The 27,833-nt window shown below is 46.1% G+C and overlaps 3 protein-coding genes across 5 annotated transcripts in view; 1 reads left to right on the plus strand and 2 right to left on the minus strand.

The window, feature by feature from the left end:
- The first annotated feature begins 537 nt into the window (after positions 1–537).
- Positions 538–5,842, plus strand: tnfsf10 (TNF superfamily member 10). The gene is made up of 5 exons (XM_017462608.2): positions 538–743; positions 1,711–1,857; positions 2,053–2,098; positions 2,277–2,396; positions 2,999–5,842. The coding sequence occupies exons 1-5, from the start codon at positions 630–632 to the stop codon at positions 3,460–3,462; spliced, it is 891 nt and encodes a 296-aa protein (XP_017318097.1). The 5' UTR covers positions 538–629; the 3' UTR covers positions 3,463–5,842.
- Positions 5,843–6,634: 792 nt separating this feature from the next.
- On the minus strand, positions 6,635–10,896 carry msl2b (MSL complex subunit 2b). The gene is made up of 2 exons (XM_017462598.3): positions 9,579–10,896; positions 6,635–9,087 (listed from the first exon to the last, which is right to left on the minus strand). Exons 1-2 carry the CDS (start codon positions 9,718–9,720, stop codon positions 7,433–7,435), a joined length of 1,797 nt encoding a protein of 598 aa, XP_017318087.1. The 5' UTR covers positions 9,721–10,896; the 3' UTR covers positions 6,635–7,432.
- A 5,724-nt stretch (positions 10,897–16,620) lies between these two features.
- stag1b (stromal antigen 1b) overlaps positions 16,621–27,833 on the minus strand; it is a 39,406-nt gene continuing 28,193 nt past the window's right edge. For 2 of the 3 annotated variants that reach the window (XM_017462596.3, XM_017462595.3), the window contains exons 15-34: positions 26,395–26,512; positions 26,207–26,310; positions 26,027–26,119; positions 24,876–24,965; positions 23,755–23,958; positions 22,459–22,529; positions 22,269–22,356; positions 22,097–22,177; positions 21,419–21,511; positions 21,077–21,251; positions 20,678–20,817; positions 20,489–20,590; positions 19,950–20,098; positions 19,717–19,845; positions 19,426–19,631; positions 18,693–18,873; positions 18,451–18,564; positions 18,242–18,356; positions 18,056–18,136; positions 16,621–17,818 (exon numbers count right to left, since the gene is read on the minus strand). In XM_017462596.3, coding sequence (XP_017318085.1) covers positions 17,795–17,818; positions 18,056–18,136; positions 18,242–18,356; positions 18,451–18,564; positions 18,693–18,873; positions 19,426–19,631; positions 19,717–19,845; positions 19,950–20,098; positions 20,489–20,590; positions 20,678–20,817; positions 21,077–21,251; positions 21,419–21,511; positions 22,097–22,177; positions 22,269–22,356; positions 22,459–22,529; positions 23,755–23,958; positions 24,876–24,965; positions 26,027–26,119; positions 26,207–26,310; positions 26,395–26,512 — 2,358 coding nt within the window. In that variant the 3' untranslated portion in view covers positions 16,621–17,794. The remainder of the gene's footprint in view (positions 17,819–18,055; positions 18,137–18,241; positions 18,357–18,450; positions 18,565–18,692; positions 18,874–19,425; positions 19,632–19,716; positions 19,846–19,949; positions 20,099–20,488; positions 20,591–20,677; positions 20,818–21,076; positions 21,252–21,418; positions 21,512–22,096; positions 22,178–22,268; positions 22,357–22,458; positions 22,530–23,754; positions 23,959–24,875; positions 24,966–26,026; positions 26,120–26,206; positions 26,311–26,394; positions 26,513–27,833) is intronic. The other variant, XM_017462597.3, reaches the window with a different exon arrangement.

Consider the following 27,833-nt stretch of genomic DNA (forward strand, 5'->3'; position numbering starts at 1 on the left):
AATAAATGGTTCTTCAGCTGTTGCTCTGAGAGAACTGTAAATGGTTCTGTGTGGAACTTTAAAACAGATGATTCAGTATCAGAAAGTTCCAAGCAGAAACACTTTTGGAAGCTAAGAACCTGTAAAGAACCTTTATCTGATCCTTGAAGAATGGATCCGAAAATGTTCTACTTCGAGCGTTTTTTAAAAAAAACAAAAAAACAAAACTAGAACTATAAACTGTTCCTGCGGGTGAAGTGAAGTTAGTGTTTGTCTAAAACCTGCAGAATTTCTTCCAGATTTGGATTTGAGAAGAAAATAATTTAAACAATAAATAAATAATTCTGAATAAAACATGAAGTTTTTATTTCTGGATGATCCTGAGTCTAAAGTTTTAATTTCACTTTTACAAAAAGTCTGATTTCACAAACACAGAAACCGAAAGAACCAGTTCGTTCGTTCGTTCTCTCTCTCTCTCTCTCTCTCCCTCTCTCTCTCTCTCTCTCTCCCTCTCTCTCTCTCTCTCTCTCTCTCTCTCTGGGTGTGTTTGCATGTTCCTGCTCCTCCTCCTCTTCGCTGTGGTGTTTTTCTTTTCATATGTACAGATCAGGAACCGGAGCTGGAGCTTTTGTCTCGCGCTGTCGGTCATCATGTCGAGCTCGCGCACAATGCAGTATATCGGTCTCCTGCTGCTCGCCGCCATCCTCCTGCAGACCATCGCCGTGGCCGTCACCTTCATCTACTTCAGCAATGTTCTGAGCACGGTAAGAGTCGGGATTCGACCTGCACACCTCCGGGTTCTGCGCAGAGAGAGAGAGACAGAGAGAGAGAGAGAGACAGAGGGAGAGAGAGAGACAGAGGGAGAGAGAGAGACAGACGGAGAGAGAGAGAGAGACAGAGGGAGAGAGAGAGAGACAGAGGGAGAGAGAGAGAGAGAGACAGAGGGAGAGAGAGAGACAGACAGACAGACACAGAGAGACTTCACTCCGGTTTGGTCTGAGTTAAACTCTGTCCTGCGCGCACGGGCGAAACTTTCGCGCAGTTGGTGAAATTTTTCACTTCTGGTGAAATTTTTATTTTTGTGAAAATGCAAAGGTAAATCTGTTCAATTCTGTTCTGGAATCGCTCCAGCAAGTTTCTGTAGAAACACACACACACACACACACACACAAACGGGCGCGCGCGCACACACACACACGGCGCAAAAACGCGTGTGCGTGTAAAAATACAAAAATTTTACAGATTTGCGTTAAAAGCATGTTTGGTCAGGAGCTGTGTGAAAGATTTTGCTGCGCAGTGAAGTGCAGAAGTCTGGGTGCAGAAGTCTGAGGGCAGAATTAATGCACAATCATTTGTTTTCATTTCTCACAGAGAAGAAAAGCTTAAGAATAATCATTTAAACTGTAAAGTGTAGACAGAGAGACTCTGGAGACGCAGTGTGGAGGTTTAGGGTTCTCCTGATCTGAGGGAATTACACAGAAATGCTTTAATTATAAAGTAGGTCAGTGTCTAATCTCCCTCCTACTGAACACTGAACAGTACTGAACACTCAGAGCTCTTACAGAAGCTCACACACTGTAATGGAACGAAGCCAACACCACGTTTGGGCTTTACAGGTTAATGCACTGTGTCCGGGACCCGTTCAGTCTGGACCATTTTTATTTGCTAACGTGTCTATATGACAATGACACACACACACACACACTGAAATAACATTTTGTTTATGAACAGATGAAGGAGACGTTTTCCAAAAGCAGTGTGTCATGTCTGATGCGCTCGAACCTGCGAGCACTGAAAGGTTCTGACCCGAGCAGCTCGGAGGGAAAAGACGATCCCTGCTGGCAGGTCACACAACAACTCCACTTCCTCATAGAGAAGGTAAAAACCTCCACCTCCACCAGGGCAGAAACAACAATGAACTCTTTTACATCTAATATAATGTTTTGTTTTTGAATAACTAAAGGAATTAAACCCACGAATCAGACCCGAGCCAGAATTCAGTCTGTGGAGTTTAAAACTCAGACAACGTCTGAATGAATTTCATGTTAAATTTAAAGTGTTGTGTCTCCACAGTCGATGTCTAATCGCTACCAGGAAGAAATCTCTTCCGCAGTTAAAGGTAGGAGATAAAGGATTCCTTTCTCGTGTTGGATGTGTGATAACGCTGTGAGACTTTAGTCTCGAGGTCACAGTTCAGTGTTCAGTTCTGAAGTGGATTCAATGTGGTGTGTTGATATAACACACTCAATTCATTAAGAGACATGAACACTAAAGTGAAAACTGTCCCGCTTTTCCAGATGAAGTGTCTCGAGTTCTTCCCTCGTTAGTGATGCAGGACCAGGACGCTGTCCCACGGCCCAAGATCGCTGCTCATGTTACAGGCAGTTACACACCGGACTCGGACAAGGACGTTGGAGGTACGCCTTAAACAAATATCTCACAAAGCTCTTGTGCAGTGTTAGACTCAGACTGATGTCATATTTCAGGCAAAACGTCATTATTTTGCTAATAAAATGATTGTGTCTGCTTGGACACAATTAAAACCTAATTAAATACAACAATAAAATGGGTCAATGTTCCATCACATGATCATCGTCCAAGTACGGTTTTCAGCTGGTGAACGGTTTTGTAGACTGTCGTACTGACTGGAAGCAAAGTCCACACAAATACGAACTTTTATTGCAGACCATCGGTCCAGGAAGACGCTGGCTAGCGCAGAATTCCTTAAACGGCACTCGCTTGTGTGTCTGTAAGTCGTCTCTGTGGAGATAGTTGAAACATTTTCTTTTTGTGTAGATGAAGTATTGACAGCTCTATGAACTATGCTCTTGAGAAAACGCAGTTTGAATTTTGTTGCTGTAGATTGTGACTAAAATGAAAAAAAGGCTGGTGTGCAACTTGAGACTGGTTTTTGAAATGTGCATCTCTTTCGTCTGTGCTGCCAAACTTTGAAACAATGGTGCTTTTCTAGCCAAGCCAACCCCATAATCCCTCTCTCTCTCTGGCCCTGCCGCCGTAGGTGCCTCCAACAGGAAGGTGTACGGCCAAAAAATCCAGTCGTGGGAATCCGAGAAAGGCTTGGCTTTCCTCCAGAACGTGGAACTGAGCGACGGAGAGCTGGTGGTGCCACAGGCTGGACTCTACTACGTTTATTCTCAGACGTATTTCAAGCACACGCTCATAGAGGAAGAGGAAGAAGAAGAAGAAGAGGGACGGGAGGAAGACGAGGGTGCGGCCAGGGGGAAGCCGATGCTGCAGTACGTGTATAAGAAAGTGGGTTCTTATCCGGTGCCCATCCTCCTGATGAAGAACGCCAGGACGACCTGCTGGTCCCGGGACGCTGAGTTCGGACTGTACTCCATCTACCAGGCGGGGCTTTTCCAGCTCGGAGGCGGAGACAGGCTGTTCGTAACCGTCAGTAACGTAAGCACCATTGAAATGGATGAGAAGTCGAGCTTTTTTGGTGCTTTCTTGGTCAGCTAGGTCCAACAGGCTACAGGACCAGGAGGTTCTTTCATGCTTAATGGTTCCTGTGTATCAGGTGAGTGACAGGACTCGGCTTGTTTTTACCGAGCTCTCTTTGGAACGTTGCCAGAGATCTAATCATCTGTATATGTGTGCTGAGCAAGTTCACCTTACTGCGCACTGATGATCTCTGAAATGCGGCTGAATTTCACTCAACTGATTTGCTGCAAAAAACAAACAAACAAACAAACAAACAAACAAACAAACAAACACTGGAATCAGGAATCAGAAACCCACCAAGACTCTGAGATGACTCAGAATTGCGTCTGCTCGGGAAGCAGGAACAGAATAAACAAAACGCTCAGCAAGTCGTTTGGGATAAAAACTGACGGGTCGCAGTGAAACCTGATGTTCTGACCTGCAAAATGTTTTCAATCCTGCAGGCAGACGGAGAGCGAAGTCCCGGCGCTGTGTACATCTTCATATCGTAACTTTAATGAACGAGACGAACTTTTAAATCATGACACAGAGCTTCTGTTTTTGCTCTGACGTCATCAGACAGCGTGACATTGTGATGTGTGATTTGTGATGTTATTTCCTGTCTGTAAAACTTCAGTGTTGAATGAATTCAGAAACACCACAAAGACCTGAGGACATGGCCGTACGCAGGTTTCAAAAATACTGAGGTCCAAAAAGTAAGTTTGCGAGCGGGGTTTGGGGTAAAATATCGACTGATCGACGTACGTGCATGTTAAGACGTTGGATAATAATAGCTTTAAAACCGTGTGACAGTCGTGTAGAAATGTGTCTCACCTCAGCCTGGTCTCCAGCATCGCTTTGCTTGTGTGGTCTCTCCTGCGCCCTTCTTCTTCTCTCAGCCTCTTTTTTTTATCTCTCTGCTCTCTTTAACCTCCTCCCTGTTTCTCCTCTCTTCTTATCTCTCTGCCTTCAGCATAACAATCTTTCTGTTCGTTTTTCTCTCATCCTCTTCTACTCTTTCGTCTCTCTCTCTCCATTTGTATTCACTTCCTGTCTCTTTCTTTGTGCCTCCTGCCGACGTGTAGTAAAAAATAATTGAGTAAAATTAAAAACACCTTTATTTAATCTTTGTGTTCGAGTTTGCATCATTTTAGGCTTGAATAATAAAAATGTGTCTCAAGCAGTACAGAAAGATAAGAAAAATGTATTTTATACTAAATGATATCTATACAATTGTACTATACTGTATTATGACACTATACTTATGAAATTAAATTGAACCTATAGGCTTCACTGTAAAGGAAAAGAACATATCTGTCTCTGTGGTAATTAGGCCTACATTGTTTGAGATCAGGTCAGTTTGTGTATAATGCTGATCATATTCTGGGCGCAGTGAGTAGTACCCGCTCTTCCTCTCTCCTCTCCATCATCTTCTCTTTTTCTTTCTCTCTGTCTCATCCTGTCTCCTTTTGCTTCCCTTCCCAAATCTGATGCAGTCTTTTCATCTTCGTCTGGGTCAGTATAGAAAGTACACGGGGTAAATTGATATTTATTTGCAAATGTTCCCGACTCTGCTAAGATAACCGTGTAATGAAAATAAAAATACATGTTGGTACCTCATCATTTTAACATGCATCTCAACCATACACAGATACACTGATATGAAAGAAAAGCATGGACACTGTTTAATAAAGTGTGTGCCAGGTGATGTCTGACCAGGTCGGGATGAACTATAAGCAGACGACTGGTAAAATTCTCTAGTTACCTCAGAACACTTCGGCGGATTCAAGTGCCTGTCCTGCCCGGTTTATCATCATAGTCCAGCACAGTGGAGCACAAGCCCCGCCTCCAATCTATTTCATTGGTCAACTCAAGCAAGCAGTCACCTGAGAAGGTCGGTTTCCTTTGCATTGTGCAATCTTTGCAGCACCAAAGAGTTATTAATAGGTAATTATTTTATGACTTAATATACACTTCAGAAACAAATATCAAGGTTTGGACCTCAGTGACCTCAACGATGGATCCGGCAAGTGTGAGGAAACTTCTATATAAAATCAGCTCCGATTTCTTCTTTACATTCTGACACTTTTCTATAAAGACAACTTGCATACAATTTTATTTGTGTAGCACTTTTAACTCTGGACGTCGTCACAAAGCAACTTTACAGAAATATATAAAGTTCAGACTTCTTTACGAGCCTTCAGCATCATCACTGCATCGATGTGTGTTTGTTTATTTATGGATAAATCCAAAGAAATGTTGAAAATGAGCGGGTTAGAGTTAGTGTGAGAGAGCCGAGTGATTTTTCTCCAAATCAGGAACTGTAAAAGTTTAAACTGAGAAATCAACTGTTTATTTTTACTACATGAAAACAAATTTTTACTCAATTTACACTGAATAAAGTCTGGTGTGAACTCTGGAGTTTGGGTTTTCTGAACTGTTTAAATGAAATGATTCACATTATAATCCTGAACTCGAAAGGAAATCAGTTGTTGTTTTTAAACATGTTTAAATTGCACAACTTCACTCACGTTATCTTTAGTTGCGCAAGAAGGAAAGCTGTTGGATGTGAGGAGCAGTGAGGCCATATTGTTTTACATTTAACTCAAAACAGTTCATTTTAAAATATCAGATAAACCTGTGTGCACTTCTTGCACAGGGACTTTTCCCCGTGAGTCACTTGCCTTCAGGGCCGTGTTTATCCAAGACATTTGAGCATGCTCAGTCTCTCACGCCACTCGTACACTCTGTAAGAGAAAAAGGAACCGAGGTCATGAGGTAATGATCAGGGTCATTATCGCTCTCTCACATGCCTACAGCCACAAACCAGATGTTCCACATGTGTGTAAGGCAGGAGTGTTCGTTCTGTAGAGAGGATCAGTTTAGTAGTTGTAGACAAAAACTTGAATGCAATGCAAGACACACACAAGTTTGTAATGTGTATACAGGAATAAAAATGTGAGTTATTAAGAAACTTTAGGCTGAACAAATCTTTCAGTCTGTTTAAAGTCCTGTGATGTTCTTCACCTGGATATAATAAATGTTGACGTGTCACATCTCACCTTAATTCTGAAATCATGACTGGTACTGCCTCGCTGCCGTCCCTCTACTGCCCACTTGTGGTCATTAAATGGAACAGCATCAAATCCATAAGTAAATAAAAAAGCTCCAGACTAATAATTAAAAAAAAAATTTCATTCATTTGGTTAAAGAAAAAAGACACGAGTCAGTTTTTTTTGTGGAAATATGTTACATTTATATTACAGGTATTTAAATGCCCAAAGGAAAAAAAAAAAGAAAAAAAAAAAAAAAAAAACAGTTTTAGACAGCATAAACTAGCACAAACAGGACCGCAACATAATTTAGACAGAAACCGAACATACTGCATCTCAGTGAATTGCATCTGTAGAAATCCCGATGAAGCCCTAGATGGCCTGTAATCTATGTTAAGTGATGCCCAATAAATACTGCAAATGTTGTTAATGTAACTTAAAAAATATCATAAAATGTACTTTTTAAATCGGGGTTCATAAGTCGGTGTACAAAAAAGCTTATAAATACAACCAGTCTCTACTGACGTAGCAGGTACCATTTCATCCAACAGGTCTCGTCTTCTAGCCTACAAACTGAAAATCATCCACAAATCCACATAACATGACCCTCAACAACGAGGTCAGGCATCTCTTTGCTAAAGTTCATGCCGTATAGATCACTTGTACTGAAATGGGGGGAAAAAACAAAAACAGAATTCCATAAACTTACAGTAACATGACTCTCAAGTCACTAGTGTGTAAGACAATAAAATAAAATAAAATAAAAAAAAAAGAAAGGTGTTACAAGTGATTTATAGGCACAGGCTTCAGCAATGACTAATTCAATAACATGAACTGGAACAGAATCACAGTAGCTGCCTTATTGACGACTCCGCTGGCTCGTCTCCGGGGCGCGAGAGAGCCGGGCTGGAATAAGGAATAAGGGTTCACACGATGATAAGAGCATTGTGCACGACTCAACAGTCAAACCTCATGTCCAACGCCTCGTCCTCGTGAGGCCCGGCTGCCAGGAACGAGGCCATGGGCGAACCTGCCGCCGAGGTGACGTTCAGCGCGCCGGGAGTCCCGCTGCTGCCGGCGTTCTTCATGGCGATGCTGGTGAGGTTGATGCCCAGCGTGAGCCTCGTCTGCTCCAAGGCTTTCTCCGGCACCGCAAACGCTTCCAGTTTCTTCTCGCCGTTGGCCATGTAGGAGTTCTGGCAGCCACGGCATATGCAGTCCAGACAGGCCTTGCGGTTGGAGTAGCAGGGGCAACGCTGACCCCGACATGTAAGAACACTTGGGTTTTGGGTGGCCCTGCCACATTTACAGCCTTTCTTCTCCTGCGGTTTTTTGTACACCACCTTTGTCGGACTCCCCGGCGCCAGAGGATTACTCACCAGCCGCTCTTTCGTCTTGTCTTTCGTTTTCGGGGCGCTCTGTTTAGACTTCGCGTACGCCTTTTTAGGTCCGTGCTGCTCAATGCTCTTTTTGATGGGTTTGTTGGGCACGATCAGAGCTTTGCCCACTTTGGGAAGTCCTCCACCGTTCGGGACGGCAGCCATGTTGGGCGTGGTGAGCGTCAGAGTTTTAGGTTCGCACTTTATAGCAACGGGCGCCGAGGCGCAGAGAGCCGGCCCTCTGATGATGGTGGAGATGGGCAGGGGCTGGATCTTCTCACTGTCGCTTTCAGAACGCGAGCGTTTGCGATTCGAGCGTGGAACTCTGGGAGTTATGGCGGAACAGGAAATTCCGGAGGACGTCTGAGGATTGTGATGAGGGTACTGTGGAGCTAACACCCCTGCAGAGTCGAGGGGAAGCGAGGGAAGCGGTCGGGAAGCGTCGGCCGAGGCAGCAGAACATCCGAAGGGTCCATTTATATTCCCTGAAGCTCCGAGGCTCGGCTGGAGAATAGCAGAACATTCTACCTGAGGAACCGGATCAGGCTCCAGAGTCCTAAGCACCTCCTCCACGCTCAGTAAAAGAGTTCCGCCTGCATGTTTTATATCCTCGTCAAATGCACACATGTCCATGCTGGAGGCACAGAGCTCCTCTCCGGCCGCCGCTACGGCCTCGCACACTGGAATCTCACTGCTGAAGTTCTCCTGCTTCACTGCCTCGCTGCCCACCTCCACCTCCACGCTGCTGTGAGGCGAGGGCAGGCCGGCCGGCAGCTCATCCACGTTGCTCAACCCGTTACAGTCCCGTAGGCCGTTTACTCCCAGCGGGCTCGGCGGCTGCTGCTTGATCTCAGAGGAGCACAGGGACTGGTGCTCTTCAGGAGGCGTGTCCGAGCTCGAGGGAGCAGGAGAGTGCTGCGTTGGGTTCGGCAAGAAACCCTCGTCTCCCGCCTTGTCCGACGAGAGACCCTCGGTCAGCAGAGCCAGGATGTCCGGGGCACCGCCCACTTCGCTGGAAATGTGCTTAGCAAGAGGTGAACCTGCAATGTACTCACACAACTTCCTGTAGCAGTCCACCAGAATACACAGCTGCTTGTTCTCCTCGAACTGCTCGTAGTCTTTACACCAGCTGCACGACGGCTTCATCATCATCTTCTTACCTTTGCACGCTTTGCAGACGTAGTGCTGGCACGAGGAGTTGGTCGGAGCAATTGGATCCTGGAGCAAATTCCCTGCAGGAGAAACACACAGCAGGTCAATTTTAAAGAGGCTGGAGCTCCATCTCTACATAACACATAAGCTGATAGGTGGCGCTATCACTCAGTGTAACACAAAGGTCAGAATAATAATCACAATAAAAGCAAATGAGAAGCAACAACATCTGAACACTGTGGGGTTAATGTGAGTAATACAGCTGAGAGGAGGGAGAGACAGACAGACAGACACATATACAGACAGATACACAAACACACAGATACACACACACACACACACAGAGACAGATACACACACACAGAGGCAGATACAGACACACACAAACAGACAAACACACAGAGACACAGACAGACAGACAGAGGGAGACAGACAGACAGGTGTGCAGTGATGTGTAGGCAGGGCGGGTGCAGTGTAGTGATGGGGGTGTGTCCAGCACGAGGAGCAGTGTGTGAAATAATAATAAAAGGTCCTAAATTAAAACCAGAGTTCAGACCGGAAGTAAACGTACCGCACACCAGGCAGGACAGAGACTGTCTGAAGAACGGCAGCAGTTTGTAGAGCTCGGAGAGAGCCTGCGGGTCCCGGGGGTCGCAGCGCAGCACCGAGCGGCACGCGGACACGTACAGAGCCGTCGCGTTTACCGGGTTCATGTCCGCACAGGGGGAGAGGGGGGGGGTCAGGATCAGTGGGAAACACACACACAGTCTCTGCTGTAACGCTGCTGAGGAGCTCAAAATTAATAATCGCGCAAGTGCACGAGCGCGTAGTTAATGCACGAGGTTACAGGGTCAGTTCAGGATTAAAATCTTCACACGTGCGGCGTGATGTCGCAGAAACGTCTCTCCTCCTCACACTGCACGCTCACCGCCGTTACAGCCGCTACGCCGTGCACGCGCGCTCTCGCTTCCATGGCAGGAAATACGCAAAAATAATCATCATCACCGGAGAAATGCAGTGCACGCGCTCCGGTAGCGTCCCAAATACATCCGAAATGAGGTGCAGGGGAAAAAGTCCGCTTGTTTACAGGCTCATGAGATTTTTTTTCAAAGCGCAGGAAGTCACACGGCGGCGCGTGCAGCAGAACCGCAGCTCCCGAATTCAAACAGCCGGATCTCCGGATCCTGTGTGTACTCACTTCTCTCTCTCTCTCTCTCTCTCTCTCTCTCTCTCTCTCATACACACACACACACACACTCTCTCCCTCTCACACACAGAGCTCCGGATTATTTCCCACAATCCAGTGTAGTCGTCCCGTACACACCGGAGAGCGGAAGTAGAGGAGCTCGTTAAACCCGGTGTATGTTATTGTTCATGGCGCCGCTGTTGCAAAAACAAAACAGGCCGCTTTTCCCTCAAGTTCTCCCGAAGCGCCGAAAATCGGTTCCGCTCGCTAACCAGCAGCTCCGGAGACTCGGTCTCAGGACACACGAGAACAAAATGCATGCGATTAAATCTCCAAAACAGAAAAAAACAAAAAACAAAAAACAAAAAAACAAGAAACACCGCATAAAGAGAGAAAAGAGAGAATACAAAAACGGTGAGATGTGTTGGACCGGGCGCGCGAGCTGCGGCTCCGGAGATCGGGAACAAAACAGGCCGCTTTTCTTCCCTCAGCTTCTTTCCCGCGGCTCCTGCGGCCTCCAGCCGCTTTCAGTGACACTCTCCGAGTGAAAAGAAACGTAAATAATGTCCCTGTCCTGCGTTCCGCGCTTCTGAGGAGGAAAAAGAGCTTCAGAGCGCGATATTGAAATGTGTTTGTGTTTGAAAAAGCTGCTAGCGCTAAACGCTTCTCCTCCCTTCTCTCCGCATTAGCACAGGGAGGGGGCGCTGTAGCCAAATCTCGCGTGAACACGGACACATTCATCAACTCTCGCGTGAACACGGACACATTCATCAACTCTCGCGTGAACACGGACACATTCATCAACTCTCGCGTGAACACGGACACCTGCATCAACTCTCGCGAGAACAAGGGCGACTTTCGTGATGAACCGGTTTCCTTGGTTACATAAACCCGATTCCGGTGGGGCGTGAGAGCAGGAGTGGGAGGGGCCTCAGTGAAATCTATCTCATACACACAACGCCGTTATGAACGGACATTAACTCAATAAGCCCCGATTACAAACACACAACAAATACATACACCACCGCTCATACTCACCAAAATGCTCTCAACCTTAACCACTACACTCCAAATATAGAAATACTAAACAATTAATTTTAGTTTAATTTCAAATAAATAAATTATTTACTCATGTAGTCTGTACAAGATGGGTGCAGGACACAGTAACACACACTAATGGTTTCTTCTCTCTACTGACCATGTCATGTATTGTGTTATATATATATATATATATATACACACACACATACACACTATTAATATATATATATATACCCTCTACTGACCATGTCATGTATTGTATTATATATATATATATATATAATTGAATCTTCTGACAAAACCAGAAACAGTGGGTAAGATTCCAAATTTCTGTCTTGCATTTAGAACACAAAGGATCGAGAACACAGAGGAGCGAAGAGAATACAGAGGAGCGAGGAGGACACTGAGGAGCGAGGTGAGGAGCGAGGAAGACACTGAGAAGCGAGGTGAGGAGCGAGGAGGACACTGAGGAGTGAGGTGAGGAGCGAGGTGAGGAGCGAGGAGGACACTGAGGAGCGAGGAGAACATTGAGGAGCGAGGTGAGGAGCGAGGAGGACACTGAGGAGCAAGGAGGACACTGAGGAGCGAGGAGGACACTGAGGAGTGAGGTGAGGAGCGAGGAGGACACTGAGGAGTGAGGTGAGGAGCGAGGAGGACACTGAGGAGTGAGGTGAGGAGCGAGGAGGACACTGAGGAGTGAGGTGAGGAGCGAGGAGGACACTGAGGAGTGAGGTGAGGAGCGAGGAGACACTGAGGAGGACACTGAGGAGTGAGGTGAGGAGCGAGGTGAGGAGCGAGGAGGACACTGAGGAGTGAGGTGAGGAGCGAGGTGAGGAGCGAGGAGGACACTGAGGAGCGAGGAGGACACTGAGGAGCGAGGAGGACACTGAGGAGTGAGGTGAGGAGCGAGGTGAGGAGCGAGGAGGACACTGAGGAGCGAGGAGGACACTGAGGAGCGAGGAGGACACTGAGGAGTGAGGTGAGGAGCGAGGAGGACACTGAGGAGCGAGGAGGACACTGAGGAGTGAGGTGAGGAGCGAGGAGGACACTGAGGAGTGAGGTGAGGAGCGAGGAGGACACTGAGGAGTGAGGTGAGGAGCGAGGAGACACTGAGGAGGACACTGAGGAGCGAGGAGGACACTGAGGAGTGAGGTGAGGAGCGAGGAGACACTGAGGAGGACACTGAGGAGCGAGGAGGACACTGAGGAGTGAGGTGAGGAGCGAGGAGGACACTGAGGAGCGAGGAGGACACTGAGGAGTGAGGTGAGGAGCGAGGAGGACACTGAGGAGTGAGGTGAGGAGCGAGGAGGACACTGAGGAGTGAGGTGAGGAGCGAGGAGACACTGAGGAGGACACTGAGGAGCGAGGTGAGGAGCGAGGAGACACTGAGGAGCGAGGTGAGGAGCGAGGAGGACACTGCAAAGGACATAAGAGTGGAGCCGTCAACAAGTCCCTTCAAATTAAAATGAAAATCTCATATCAGTCATGCCCTGAGGGAAATCTGGGGTTTTGTATATTGAGCTGAAGACGGACTGTGTTCAGAGTAATGGGATTAGTACGCACAGGACCCAGCCAGAACACAAAGCTAAGTTGTGTAACATCATCATCGCTAAGAGTACGTGTTGAAACCTCCGGCCTGGTTTAGAAAATAACGACATCATGTGCATGAAGAGTCATTTTCTGTTGCTTATTGGCTTCATTAACACCATGGACTTCAGGATTAATCCTGATTGCTTCGGCCAGAGGCTCAATTATTAACGCAAACCAAAGGGGCGAGAGTGGACGCCCCGAGGCGTTCCCCCATCAATCCCAAAACTGTTAGAGCACACCACTGACTATAACTCTTACCTGCACTTGTTTTAAGCTTTCTGGGGTTTTTTTTACTTCCATGTAAATACAACATAAATCACACTTTCTACACTTTATGAACATTATTTATAATAATGTACAAAGATGATTACGATTGTGCAGTGTGTAGTGTATTTTATTTATATTGTAGAGATAACAAGAAAAATACACAAAAATACATTTAAACTGTTAATTCATGTCTCTGGTCTTATAGCTAGTGATCTGTGTAAACTCTCAGACTTCAGCTGTCTCCATTCCTCATCTTTCACTATGGGGCTTTAGTGTGTGTTCACACACACACTCTCTCTTTCTCACACACACACCCCCACACACACCCACTCTCTCCCACACCCACACTCTCCCACACACTCTCTCTCACACACACCCACTCTCTCCCACACCCACACTCTCCCACACACTCTCTCACACACACCCACTCTCTCCCACACCCACACTCTCCCACACACTCTCTCTCACACACACCCACTCTCTCCCACACCCACACTCTCCCACACACTCTCTCTCTCTCCCACACACTCTCTCTCTCACACACACCCACTCTCTCTCTCTCACACACACCCACTCTCTCTCTCTCCCACACACACTCTCTCTCTCTCTCCCACACCCACTCTCTCTCCCACACACACTCTCTCTCTCTCCCACACACACTCTCTCTCTCTCTCCCACACCCACTCTCTCTCTCTCCCACACCCACACTCTCCCACACACTCTCTCTCTCTCTCCCACACCCACACTCTCCCACACACTCTCTCTCTCTCTCCCACACCCACACTCTCCCACACACTCTCTCTCTCTCTCCCACACCCACACTCTCCCACACACTCTCTCTCTCTCCCACACACTCTCTCTCTCACACACACCCACTCTCTCTCCCACACCCACTCTCTCTCTCTCCCACACCCACTCTCTCTCTCCCACACACCCACTCTCTCACACACCCACTCTCTCTCCCACACCCACTCTCTCTCTCTCTCCCACACCCACTCTCTCTCTCCCACACCCACTCTCTCTCCCACACCCACTCTCTCTCTCTCTCCCACACCCACTCTCTCTCTCTCCCACACACACTCTCTCTCTCTCTCCCACACTCTCTCTCTCCCACACCCACTCTCTCTCCCACACCCACTCTCTCTCTCTCCCACACACACTCTCTCTCTCTCTCCCACACACTCTCTCTCTCCCACACACTCTCTCTCTCCCACACACCCACTCTCTCACACACCCACTCTCTCTCCCACACACTCTCTCTCTCACACACCCACTCTCTCCCACACACTCTCTCTCTCAACCGCACCCACTCTCTCTCCCACACACACTCTCTCACACACACTCTCTCACACACCCACTCTCTCTCTCACACACCCACTCTCTCTCTCACACACCCACTCTCTCTCTCTCTCCCACACACTCTCTCTCCCACACACTCTCTCTCTCCCACATACACTCTCTCTCTACCACACACTCTCTCTCTCCCACACACTCTCCCACCCGCACTCTCTCCACACCCACTCTCAACCGCAAACTCTAACTGCACACTCTCTCTCCCCCACACTCTCTCTCCCACACACCCACTCTCTCCCACACCCACTCTCTCTCTCTCCCACACCCACTCTCTCTCCCCCACACCCACTCTCTCTCCCCCACACACACTCTCTCTCCCCCACACACCCACTCTCTCTCCCCCACACACCCACTCTCTCTCCCCCACACACCCACTCTCTCTCCCACACCCACTCTCTCTCCCCCACCCACTCTCTCTCTCTCCCACACACTCTCTCTCTCTCTCTCCCACTCTCTCTCTCTCCCCCACCCACTCTCTCTCCCCCACACACTCTCTCTCTCTCCCACACACTCTCTCTCTCTCCCACACTCTCTCTCTCTCCCACACCCACTCTCTCTCCCCCACACACTCTCTCTCTCTCCCACACTCTCTCTCTCTCCCACACCCACTCTCTCTCCCCCACACCCACTCTCTCTCCCCCACACCCACTCTCTCTCCCCCACACACCCACTCTCTCTCCCCCACACACCCACTCTCTCTCCCCCACCCACTCTCTCTCCCCCACACACTCTCTCTCTCTCCCACACTCTCTCTCTCTCCCACACCCACTCTCTCTCCCCCACACCCACTCTCTCTCCCCCACACACCCACTCTCTCTCCCACACCCACTCTCTCTCCCCCACACACCCACTCTCTCTCCCACACCCACTCTCTCTCCCCCACACACCCACTCTCTCTCCCACACCCACTCTCTCTCTCCCACACCCTCTCTCTCTCCCACACTCTCTCTCTCCCACACTCTCTCTCTCCCACACTCTCTCCCACCCACACTCTCTCCCACCCACACTCTCTCTCTCCCACACACACTCTCTCTCTCCCACACACACACTCTCTCTCTCCCACACACACTCTCTCTCTCTCCCACACACTCTCTCTCTCTCCCACACACTCTCTCTCCCACACACACTCTCTCTCCCACACACTCTCTCTCTCCCACACACACTCTCTCTCCCACACCCACTCTCTCCACCGCAATCTCTCCCACACACACTCTCTCTCCCACACACTCTCTCCCACAACCACTCTCTCCACCGCACACTCTCTCCCACACCCACTCTCTCTCCCCCACACTCTCTCTCCCACACACTCTCTCTCTCCCACACCCACTCTCTCTCCCCCACACTCTCTCTCTCCCACACTCTCTCTCCCACACCCACTCTCTCTCTCCCACACCCACTCTCTCTCTCTCCCACACCCACTCTCTCTCTCTCCCACACCCACTCTCTCTCTCTCCCACACCCACTCTCTCTCTCTCCCACACTCTCTCTCTCTCTCCCACACACTCTCTCTCCCACACACACTCACTCTCCCACACACACTCTCTCTCCCACACACTCTCTCTCAACCGCACATTCTCTCCCACACCCTCTCTCTCCCCCACACACTCTCTCAACGGCACACACTCTCTCTCCCACACCCACTCTCTCCACCGCACACTCTCTCCCCCACACACTCTCTCAACGGCACACACTCTCTCTCCCACACCCACTCTCTCCACCGCACACTCTCTCCCACACCCTCTCTCTCCCCCACACTCTCTCTCTCCCACACCCACTCTCTCTCTCCCACACACTCTCTCTCTCTCTCTCCCACACACTCTCTCTCTCTCTCTCCCACACACTCTCTCTCTCTCTCTCCCACACACTCTCTCTCCCACACACTCTCTCTCTCTCTCCCACACACTCTCTCTCTCCCACACACACTCTCTCAACCGCACATTCTCTCCCACACCCACTCTCTCCCCCACACACTCTCTCTCCCACACCCACTCTCTCAATGGCACACACGCTCTCGCTCTCTCGCTCACACACACCCACTCTCTCAACTGCACACTCTCTCTCACACACACCCTCTCTCTCACCTGAACACACTCCCACACATTTTTGAGTCCTCAGAATCTCTTTATTCCTGCAGTTTTTCTTGATGAATCAGATAAAAAGCCACAGAGGAGCAGTGTGTTTATGAATAATCCATTTTATTAAAATGTATTTAGTTTGTACTGAACAACACTGAAACTAAATGTAGATGTCTACATAAAATCTATCCGAGCGATACTCCGAGCAGGGGGTCAGAACAACTTCCTGAAAATACCAACCAGGTTTCCCCCCCGAACAAGTAAAAACCCACTGAATTTTAATTTTAATGCACAGTTTCTACATTTTCACTGAACATGAACTCAGTTTGGAACTAAATGAAAAACAGCGTAGATTAGATTCTGATCTGGAGGTAAATGATTTACGCTTAAAGTCTGGGGACAGAACAGCAAAACATGGAGGCAAAAAACAAACACTTAGATTTTGTGTCAAATTTACTGAAATGAAAATAATTTTTAAATACCTTTATTTAAAGATAAAAATGTGGAATGAATGTGTGACGCGCAAAACAGTAGTGTGATCTATAGGCACCGTCCTAACCAGGCGTCTGACTCTGTAGTGACACGACATCGAGTCCAAATGAAGCGTGATGCACTTACACACCCGAGACCCGGCATCCCGGCCCATAACGAAGACACACAGGACCGTGTAAATGTGACACAGCGGGGACTCGAGTCACAGAAAGTCTCTTTTTAAATCTGAATCCTTCAGCGGGGAGGAAATCCAGATGAAATGTACTGAACTGTAAAGTGGCGAGTCGTTTACATCCTGCGTGGAGGAAACCGGAGCAGTTAGAGTGTAAACACTGCGACCTGGATCTGGAACATTCCACATTTCTCCTCTGTGCACAGTGTGTGTGTGTGTGTGTGTGTGTGCGTGTGTGTGTGTGGGGAGCTCCACATGAGAACACTGATCATACACAAACATACAGTATGTACACGACCGATTCACACAGTCTTATCTAAACTGTGCTCAAATACACAAAGGATTTGATTTAAAAACTAAATTGACGAGGACAGGAAATGGACGTTATACGTATATCAAAAACAGAGTAGCTGAACAGTGACATGGTGCTCGTCACTAACACTCATCACCTGTGTGACGAAACGTGAGGAAACGTGTGAGCGGCTCACACAAAAGCACGTCAGTCTTTTTTGCTTGAAAATATTGTTGAAGTTGTGATTTTTTAAAACACGGCTTCGTGTGACTGAAGAATGTCGCTGGTTGTGATTCTCCACCAAATTTACACATCTGCTTCAAAACATCTGCATACCGAATCCCTGTGAACGCATACCATAGAATATTACCATAAAATATTACAATAGAATGTTATTGCTAAATACAGGAGCAGTTTAACTGTAAAGTCACGGTGAGGAATAAACTCATTAGCTTCTTGTGTAAATAAAGTATAGTATTTAATATTAAATACAAATGTTCTGCTGTTAAACCCTTCTCATCTGTAAGCTGCATATTTTCCTGGCACTAAGGTTCTAATTTATAATAAACAATTTACTCACCGAATCGTCTTCTATAATTGCTGTAGAGTCAAAAAAGTCCGGTCTGAGTTCGGCTCTCTCACGTCTGTTTCTCGACGGCGGCTGAGATGAAAAGATTCATTTAAAAAAATTAATAAATAAATAAAAAAATTCCAAATCTGCTCATAACCAAAGATCCAAAGTGATGATGTCTCAATGAATTCTCACCAGATCTATCACCATGGTGTCCTCAAACTCCTCGTTCATGTCTTCCAACTGTCCACGCGATGACATCATCACATCCTCGAAGATGGGCTCAGCGTCGTCCTCCATTAAGCCTCGTCTGAAACAAAGCAGCGGGTTTACGGGTTAAAGTGGGTCTGTGAGGAGAACACCTAGGCTGGGCTGCACACACACGAAAAACTAACAGCACTCACACTTGCTGCCGTACACCTCCACTCCGTGCCTTCATGTAGTTCATTCCTCCTCTCTCTTTCCTGTTCACCTCCTCCATTTTCTGCTGGTCCAGCCATGACATCTGCATCTGTTGACTGACACACACAGACACAGACACAGACAGACACACACATAGATGAGTGAACCATAATCCTTTAATAATTAATCAATAGTGTGTGTGTGTGTGTGTGTGTGTGTGTGTGTGTTTAGAGCAGGTGTGTACTTGTGAATGTAGTCGGGTTCAGAGCCAGGCTCAGAAGAGTCCTGGTCAGGGACGTGTTCTGCTGCTTGGCGTGGGTTTTCCCTCAGCACCGTGGAGGTAAGCTGTGGCGTCTGCAGACCTCCAGGAGTCTGAATGGTGTCGTTACGCATCACCCACGAGCCTTCCACACTCTCTTCTGCTGCTACACACACACACACAATAATATATACATTATACATAATAAATATAAGCATCAGCAGTGTTTTTCCTCAGACGGAGTAGTTCAGTGCTGGTGAAGGGGATAAAGCTGGATGTTGAATGCTGAACTGTATAAAGTACTGAATTGTTTGAATGTCTTGTTTTACGCAGTGGATGAGGCGCAGGTATATTTTAAGAGCTTATTACAATGGAAAAAAGTACAGGACTGCACTGGTGAACATCCTCGTAAATCATTACGTGATGAATTTAGCATGTTTATACAAAAAACAACAATATAAAATAAAAAAAATAAAACAAAATATTCTAATCTTATTTAAGGGCACCTGGTTAAACATTAGAGGCAGATCTTACCCAGTGCACCTTTAACAGTTATTATAAAGTGATAAGTGACAGATTTTCACTTCTCTGTGGTTTATATGATGCAGTGTTTATTATAACATGAAAGTGTAATAAATATAAATATTCTGATTAGTGTGAAATAGATGAGCAGTGTGGTGAAGGACCGGTACAGCCCGTACACACAGGGTGCTCTCACCATCGGCGCGTTTCTTGTGTAGCGGCGGTCTGCCCCTCTTGCTGCGTATGGTGCTGGCTCTGCTGGTGGTGCTGCCCGTGGTCACAGACATGCGGTCCTCATCACCTCCCGTCAGCAAGGAGTTCCTGTAGGCGATCAGCGGCAACCACACGTCCTCCCTCCGCTCCATCATATACTCAGTCATGAACTTCTCCAGGTACGAGTGGCTGTGACAGACAAGAGGACGGTGAGTGCTCACACACACACTCACACACGAAGACCAGTCTCCTCATCACCGCTGTTCAGACTTACACAGTCTTTTTATCCTGACGGAGGAGTTTAGAAGAGAACTCGCACAACACTTCCAGGAAAGCCAGGTTGGGTGGAGGATACTCTGCTCCTTTAGGGTTCGGAAACTTGAACGCAAAGTCAATCCCGTCCCTGAAAACATGACACACATACCCACACACACTCTTTAGGACGCAGCTGGATCTTTAGAGGAGTTGTTAAAAAGGAAGGTGTTGTGATGAAACAGAAGAGCTCACTTGTGCAAAGTCGCTACAGCCTCTCTGGTTTTGATTTGGTCCAGTCCAAAAGTCAGAGCAAAACGGCGAGCCAGCTCTTTAATGCCACTCACATGGGACGAGGTTCGGTCCAAATTTGGCCCCTGATCCTGTACCAGCTCATTAAAGAGCTGAGAGAAGACGAGAGAAGGCACAGAAAGAAACATTAGGACAAAAGAGACAGATGCACACTAAAGGTAACGGGTCTGCATTTATATACAGCACCTTCTAAACTCAGTGGCTCTACAAAGTGCTTTACACTGTTTCTCATTCACACATTCAGCTGCCCCACTGCCACGGGTTCATTACTGAGTTACCCCACTGATATGGGGAGACGGGGTAAAAATATCACCTTGTGGTTGACACCTGACACTTTTCTAACACACGTACTGTTTTTAATACTAAAAAAAAAAAAAAGCATAAAAAAAAACTGCACATTAACACTGAATAAGTAGAAATCTCACATCTAAAAAGAAGCTGTTAAAGAAGTAAAGGAAAATAAACTGTAATAAATAACTCACCTGCTGTAAACTGAGTATGAGAGTTTTGGCACACTGGATCTTATCCGTCTGTCTGGTCTTACTCAGAGTCTCCTTGATGATGTCACCATAATCATTATAGTACTGAAGAAGAAAAGTCAACCAGACTGATAAATAAGCTCAGTACTCAGTATGCATCTTAAAACCCATAAACAGCTAAAGTTCCTGTACCTTCATATAGTGTTTAAAGATGTCTGCTGCTGCGGGCATGTCCACGATGTCGTAAATGATCAGCTTACTGAAAGCAGCCAGCAGATTCCTCCTCTTGTGTAAAGCCTCGATTTTATTTGCTTCATCTTCCTCATCACCCTCTAACACACACACACACAAAATTAAAGGCTGTGATAAGCACGTAATAAACACAGAGTGTGTGTTTAAAATACTGAGTGACAGGGGGGTGTAATGAAGCAGGGTTACTGTTACCACCACCTATAACAGCACATCCCCAAGTGTTTTATTCCTCTTACACCCCAATGTGCATTAGTGTCTATTAGTAGTGTGTGTGTGTGTGTGTGTGTGTGTATGTGTGCATGATTGAGGCGGTCAGGGAGAAGAGGACAGGACACACACCCATGCTCTGGTTCTCGTCATCCTGGTCGATAAAGACGTGATCGAGGACAAAGCTCAGCAGCTCACTCTGCAGCGTGTTGTCAGGATTAAACACCAGCGGCTGCAGGGCCTCTCTGCTCCCCGTGGTCAGCTGGTGACTGAAGATCATCAGCAGGTCACACAGCAACATGAACGCCTGTGAACACACACACAACCAGACCCTGTGAACGAGCGGTTTCTATAGAAACCATAATGTATTAGAACGAGTTCATGAATATAAACCTGCGCTACTGTCAGAGCCGCTGTTATAGAGAACTAATCAACACATTCTTTAAAACATTTAACCTCCAGAGCTTCTCTCACCTGTTCTTTAACAGGAGTGTTCACATTGGACAGGCACTGCTGGCACACCGCCAAGAACGACTTCACCACTCTTCTCAGAGCGAGAAGGTCATCCTGAGAAAGAGAACATGCGCGCACATACACACAAACACACACACACAGTTCTGGGTACTGTATCTTAGTTAGTCATAGTTATATCTATATAGCGCTTTTCTAGACACTCAAAGCGCTTTACATCGTTTGGGTGGGTGGGGTTGGATCTCCTCAACCACCACTAGTGTGTGGTTTCCACCTGGATGATGTGACTGCAGCCATAGTGCTCCAGAACTCCCACCACACATCAACTATTAGTGGAGAGGAGAGAGTGATGTAGCCAATTCAGTGATGGTGATTAATAGGGGATGATGGAGAAGGGGGATTTGGGCAGGACCCTGGGGTTATACCCCTTTTCTTTACAATAAGTGTCCTGGGATTTTTAATGACCACAGAGAGTCAGGACCTCGATTTAACGTCTCATCAAAAAGACGGTGCTGTTTTTACAGTATAGTGTCCCCGTCACTATACTGGGGCATTAGACCCCACACAGACCACAGGGTGAGTGCCCCCTGCTGGCCTCACTAATACCACTTCCAGCAGCAACCTTAGTCTCTGTCTTAAACACATCAATAATATCAGAGCTACTCAATAGGATGGATGTACCTTGGATGGAGAACCCTCAGTGATGCGCACCAGCTGCCACAGGATGGAGTAATGAGAACACTGAAGAGCCTGCACTGCAATCTGAACACACAGCACAGAACAGAACCTAGATAACTACATCGATACCTCATCATTTGTAGCAGCAGAAGTAATCATGCACACGGTCTCTTACCTGCTCCGGCATCGAGCCCTGCTCTATCCCCATCTTCAGCAACCGGTAGCAGTTTTTAAACAAGTCCCATTTGGTCAGGTCGTGAGCGCTGAGCAGGATGTGATGAAGGAAAGGAGGATCAGCGCGCACACAGTCAGTTTACAGATAAAACATCAATAAATGAAGGAAAACTTTTAAAAGAATGTCTTACTTATGGAAAGCAGTGAGTTTCTTCAGGGATGAGAGAACATTGTAGATATCATCATCATCAGCTTCATCGCCCTGAAAAACAACCATAAAGTTTAACTTCAGTGTGCAATAATCAGTACACACACACACACACACATACACACGGTTTCACCAGACTGTAGCTCACTAACAAATCTCACGTTTACTATCTACATCACTGAGGGAGCGGTACTGTAACCAAGAACCGGTTCCACAGTATACTAAGAGAACCGAACAGTGCAATGTGGGCAAAGCTATAAACAGTGCAGATAGAACTCTTTTATAACCTGTACTTTTCTGCGGGATTATGGAAGAAACATCACAATTTTATAATGTTTTTTAAATTTGAATAGTTGATAATATGGATAATAATATCATCCAGCTCCAGAACCTTTCCACACAGAGCTTCTTGATGGGTGATGCCGTGATACGTTATCAGGGGCATGTGACAGTTACTTTTTCGCAATTTCTCCTTCATTAGTCCAACCAACCCTGTTTTTCCTCCACACATCGCAGGTGCACCATCTGTAGTTAGTCCCACCAACTTTTCCCACAGCAATTTATTTTTACTTACGGACTTCTCCACTGCATCAAAAATGTCCCAGCCTGTTGTGGTCCCATGCATGGCACCACAAGAGCTCCTCAGTGACACAGAGGTCCGGCTTAATGCCTCTAATAAAAATGGATAGATGTGCTGTATCCATGTTGTCTGTGCTTTCATCCACAGCTAATGAAAAAGCTAGAGAGCTGTGTGTCTCTTCGGCCAGCTGTGTTACTAAATTTCCTTTGTGGAGATTTCTCAATTCCAAATCGCCTTGACGGGACTTTGCTGCAGATGTAGTTTATGTGGCCCTCAGTATGATTTTTTTCTCCTTCGATTCTGAGAAGTAAAGTTTTATTCGTATGTTTTGGATAGCGGAAAGGCCTACATTACCCATAATCCTCGACCACAGACGACACCGATGAATCTCCAATCAGATTAAAGCTCACAGCGTCATCTATCGCCGTGATCGGGTTATTATTGGAACGGATGGACGTCTGCTCTGAGCGTCTCTTACCGCCACAGACGGGTGTACATTGGAGTCAATTGAGAACCCAGAGCGTTTCATACAGACGTGGAAGGGTCCCTTTTGCATCAGTATCAGACGCCTAGGGGCGTGACAACTCGCCGGTATTTTACGAGTGGGGAATGAGAACAGCAAAAACGTATGTTAAGACATTCATGCACCTATCACGTTCTCGCGTTTGACACATGTCATGTAGAGGAACGTGAGCTCACCTCCTGCAGCAGGTCCTCCACGGAGTGGTTGAAGCGGTCAGAGAGCTCGTCGATGAGCTGGCTGCGGGCGATGTCCACACGGTTCATGATGGTGTACTCCTCACTGCACAGGATGCTGTAGGTCTTACTGCATGCCTCCAAAACCTCCGTCTCAGTGTGCTTCTCCACCACCAGCTTGATCTGCTTCAGCAGGGCGTCCAGATGCTGAGTCACACACACACAGTTTATTTTAACACAACATGTTTGAAATAGCTTTGTACCCACTATTCCACAAATCTAAGCACAAAGTCTATCAGTCCACATTATTCCCTGTACAAGTCACATGATCTCCGTGTCTCAAAAAGTAACATGCATTAATTAGGATACCCTGTATTCACTAGACACTTGCTTATTTCAGTGCATTGTGGGATTTAGTATGGAATTGTGGTCAACATCTGCTCTGCAGTAATGTTTAAAGTGAATACTAAATCACTGCGATGCACCTCCATGCTGTAATATATCGCAAGCTTCTCATCCCAAATTCGACCGCGTGCTGCACTACACACATCGGCCAAGTCACTAGGTCGATTAATCAGCATGCACGTATGATGGAAGATATTTTTATAATCAGAAACATGCAGGTACTCGATACCCGAAAAAAACTGGGCAAAACACATCCATCGTATAACTCTCCTGCTGTAGGTAAATAAAGAGGCTGGTGACGCGGTCTAAGGACAGAACACCACGGCTCCCTGCTGAACAACTCGCTGACTACATTACACACTCTGTTAGAAGAGGATAATAATCACATACTGATTCATGTCCCTTAGTCTGTATTAACGCACTTAACTAGCTCACCATACGTTATTGGTTTAGATTAGCTACCACACGTGTCAGTTACGTGTCCAGGTTTCCTGGAGCTTCCACTTCCTCAGTGGGCTAAGAAATACATTTCTCATCTCATTTACTCAGTATGCAGTGAGATATCATCTGTGTACTGCAGATCTATGCTTTTGAGACTATAAAACAATTTAAAAAAAATAACTCGATGTACAGTGAACAGCATGTGGTTTAAAGCATGAGGTCACTCCTCCCTCTGCTCCATACAGCACAAACTCTGTAAATGAAACCATATACAAAACCTTTTCCATTCGGCCGGAGCTGTACACCTCCAGGTCAAAATATTGAGGGATCTGCAGGAGGTTAGCCACTTTCTCAGCGTCCGCCTGATACTGCACAGACCAGAGACCAGAAACCAACATGAAAAGAGCTGGAACATTCTGCATATGCAGAATATTTAGAGCTAGGCTCGACTGTAGATATGCCATTCAAAAAAATATTGGCACCCTGGTATTAGAATACTAAGAGTCTTGGTAAAGCTAAATATGATTATTTAATGCACTTAATATTTAAATAGTAGTAGTAATAACATTTAAATGAGCTAAAAACGATTAAGAAATAATCATGACAAGAATTATATATAAGAAATAAATATATACGGTGCATACATATAATAATAACTACATATGAAAAAAAGGGTACATGTCTGTCAACAGGTGTGTGTTTATATCCAAGATGTTATAGCACAGATGTGATTAAATTAAAGTGTGTGTGTATATAAATAAAATATATATGTGTGTGTGTGTGTGTGTGTATATGTGTATATATATATATATGGTGTCCATGCATGGATACTCTACACACACACACACACAAAACGACACAAAAGTATGTGCACCCTGACCATCACACTCATGTGCGTTGTTGAACGTCTCATTTCAGATTTATTCCCCATGTGTTTGCTGTTATAATGCATTCCACTCTTCTGGGAAGACTTTCCACTAGATTTTGGGGTGTGGCCGTGGGGATTTGTGTTCATTCAGCTACAAGAGCATTAGTGAGGTTGAGGTCAGGTACTGATGTTGATGTGAGGAGTTTCCAGTTCCAGTTCATCCCAAAGGTGTTCAGTGGGGTTGAGGTCAGGGCTCTGTGCAGGACACTTGAGTTCTTCCACCTTCTTCCAACCTTCACACACCACGTCCTCATGGAGCTCGCTTTGTGCACTTCATGTCATGCAGTGTTTCGGTTCCTCTTAGTTCCAGTGAAGGGAAACTGTAATGCTACAGCGTACAGAGACGTTCTACACAACTGTGAGTTTCCTGCTTTGTGGAAACAGGTTGGGGAAGAACCACATGTGGGTGCGATGGTCAGGGGTGCACATACTTTTGGCCGTATAGTATACTAAAACATGATAATGGTTTGTGAACAGGTATGTGATCTATGGGGGACACACCTTTGACAGGAGCATGGGCAGTGCGATGATGAAGTGCTCAGTCAGTTTGTTCTTATCATCAATCTGAGTTTTCTTTTCTTTAGCAGTGAGAACCTGAGGAGAACAAAGCACATTAACATCACATGAATATCCATGGTACACAAATTCAACACATTATAAGGCCACAGCAGAAGTGCGTACCCTCTTCCCCGTTCCCCGGCCCACAGGGGGGTGAGCCTCGGCCGCCTGTCTGATGGTGCACACCATTAACTCGATCAGAGAGCTCTCATGTCTGTCTCCCAGCACTGAAACCACACACAGCACCATGATTATAGCTGATGATAAAGTGTGTGTGTGTGTGTGTGTGTGTGTGTAGTCAGTGTTGTTACCTTCCTCTCCCTGTACAGGTTCTTCCAATAGCAGCTCGATCATACAGTCCCAGTCCTTCAGCAGCTCCTGAGAGCTGTCCCACAAACTGTCCACCAGATATGCTGCATGCTCATGAAGCTGAACACACACACACACACACACACACACCTTATTGCGAAGAAAAAGTAAACTGATTAAATGTCATACTTTACCCTATATATTGTGATGTCTACTATACCCCTGCATTATTTTTTAAATTCAGAATAAACAATAGAAATAATAAAAAAAAAAACTCCAAAAATAATTTTACATGTATTTTAAATAAAATCATCTAATTTAAATATCATTTACTATCTGTGATTATTTTTCAGTAAATGCACAGATAAAGTAGTTCCAGTCAGGTCTTCACCACATTACAGTTCCATATCACTCCACCAAGTGAAAGGAAAAGTTATCCTGCTGTCCACTGCAGCACACACACCACTAAAAACAAACAACATGACCGAAAACTTGGAGTGGAGGCTTGAGCCATTGATATGCAGTTATTAGAGAGAGAGAGAGAGAGAGAACGTGTGATTGCAGTAATGAGACAGAACAAGCATCAATAATTATTTAACGTTATTTATTTATTTGTTGTATTTTCTGCAGTAATGAAAACAAAAAACCCTGTGAACAAGTAGGTCTGGATATATATTTATTTATATATTATCAGCAGGAAACAAAAGAAAACTCCTGAACACTCTCTCTATAGTAACTGCACATCAGTGGCTCTGTTACAGATCTAAAATGCCGGTTTGGGATTAGCAGCGGAGGCTTGAGATGGGACGCGTAATAAATTAATTCCACACACAATGGCATTTTAAGGACAAAAACCTGACAAATGTCTTCAAATAAAAGATCTGAACAATGTCCTGAGACATGGAAACTGTGGTATAACTAACTCCGGCCTGTTCAATTATTAGGAAATAATGTATTATGTTCTAATAATTCAACACTCATATCTCTCTCTCTCTCTCTCTCTCTATATATATATATATATATATATATATATATATATAGAAAGAGAGAGAGAGATAGATAAGTTCTGGTTCACTGATCTGCTTAGTTGAGTGGCGTTTCGGCAGTGTTTATATTTCCTATAACCGTACCGGGACAATTCAGTGTGCATCACTCCGCTCATCTGTCTTCTCCACATCAAATTCCACTTCCTAGTTCAAAGCGGTTACTACAGTAGTTAGCGACACGACAAACAATACTTTACAGGAATATATCTTTTGACTTATAATATGAAAGCTCATCAGATGAAGATGAAAAGGAAGAAGGGAAAATTTTACTGGAAGCACCTTTAACAGGGACGTATGAATCAGTGTGAGCTAGGTAGCCGAGGGGCAAAAGAGCAAGTGTGGCTTCTTTTTTTTTTTTAACGGAGCAAAAATAAACAGAACATGTGACCATATTG

Source organism: Ictalurus punctatus, chromosome 23 (genome assembly GCF_001660625.3).
Source record: "Ictalurus punctatus breed USDA103 chromosome 23, Coco_2.0, whole genome shotgun sequence".
Classification (NCBI taxonomy): domain Eukaryota; kingdom Metazoa; phylum Chordata; class Actinopteri; order Siluriformes; family Ictaluridae; genus Ictalurus; species Ictalurus punctatus.

What these genes read in the sequence shown, in the direction of transcription:
- tnfsf10 (XM_017462608.2), top strand. Translation starts at nt 630, where the DNA reads ATGTCGAGCTCGCGCACAATGCAGTATATCGGTCTCCTGCTGCTCGCC. An exon ending in TCCACTTCCTCATAGAGAAG is followed by an intron (nt 1,858 to 2,052) that starts GTAAAAACCTCC and finishes GTGTCTCCACAG; the next exon opens with TCGATGTCTAATCGCTACCA. An exon ending in AATCTCTTCCGCAGTTAAAG is followed by an intron (nt 2,099 to 2,276) that starts GTAGGAGATAAA and finishes CCGCTTTTCCAG; the next exon opens with ATGAAGTGTCTCGAGTTCTT.
- msl2b (XM_017462598.3), bottom strand. Translation starts at nt 9,720, where the DNA reads ATGAACCCGGTAAACGCGACGGCTCTGTACGTGTCCGCGTGCCGCTCG. An exon ending in TCTGTCCTGCCTGGTGTGCG is followed by an intron (nt 9,088 to 9,578) that starts GTACGTTTACTT and finishes TTTCTCCTGCAG; the next exon opens with GGAATTTGCTCCAGGATCCA.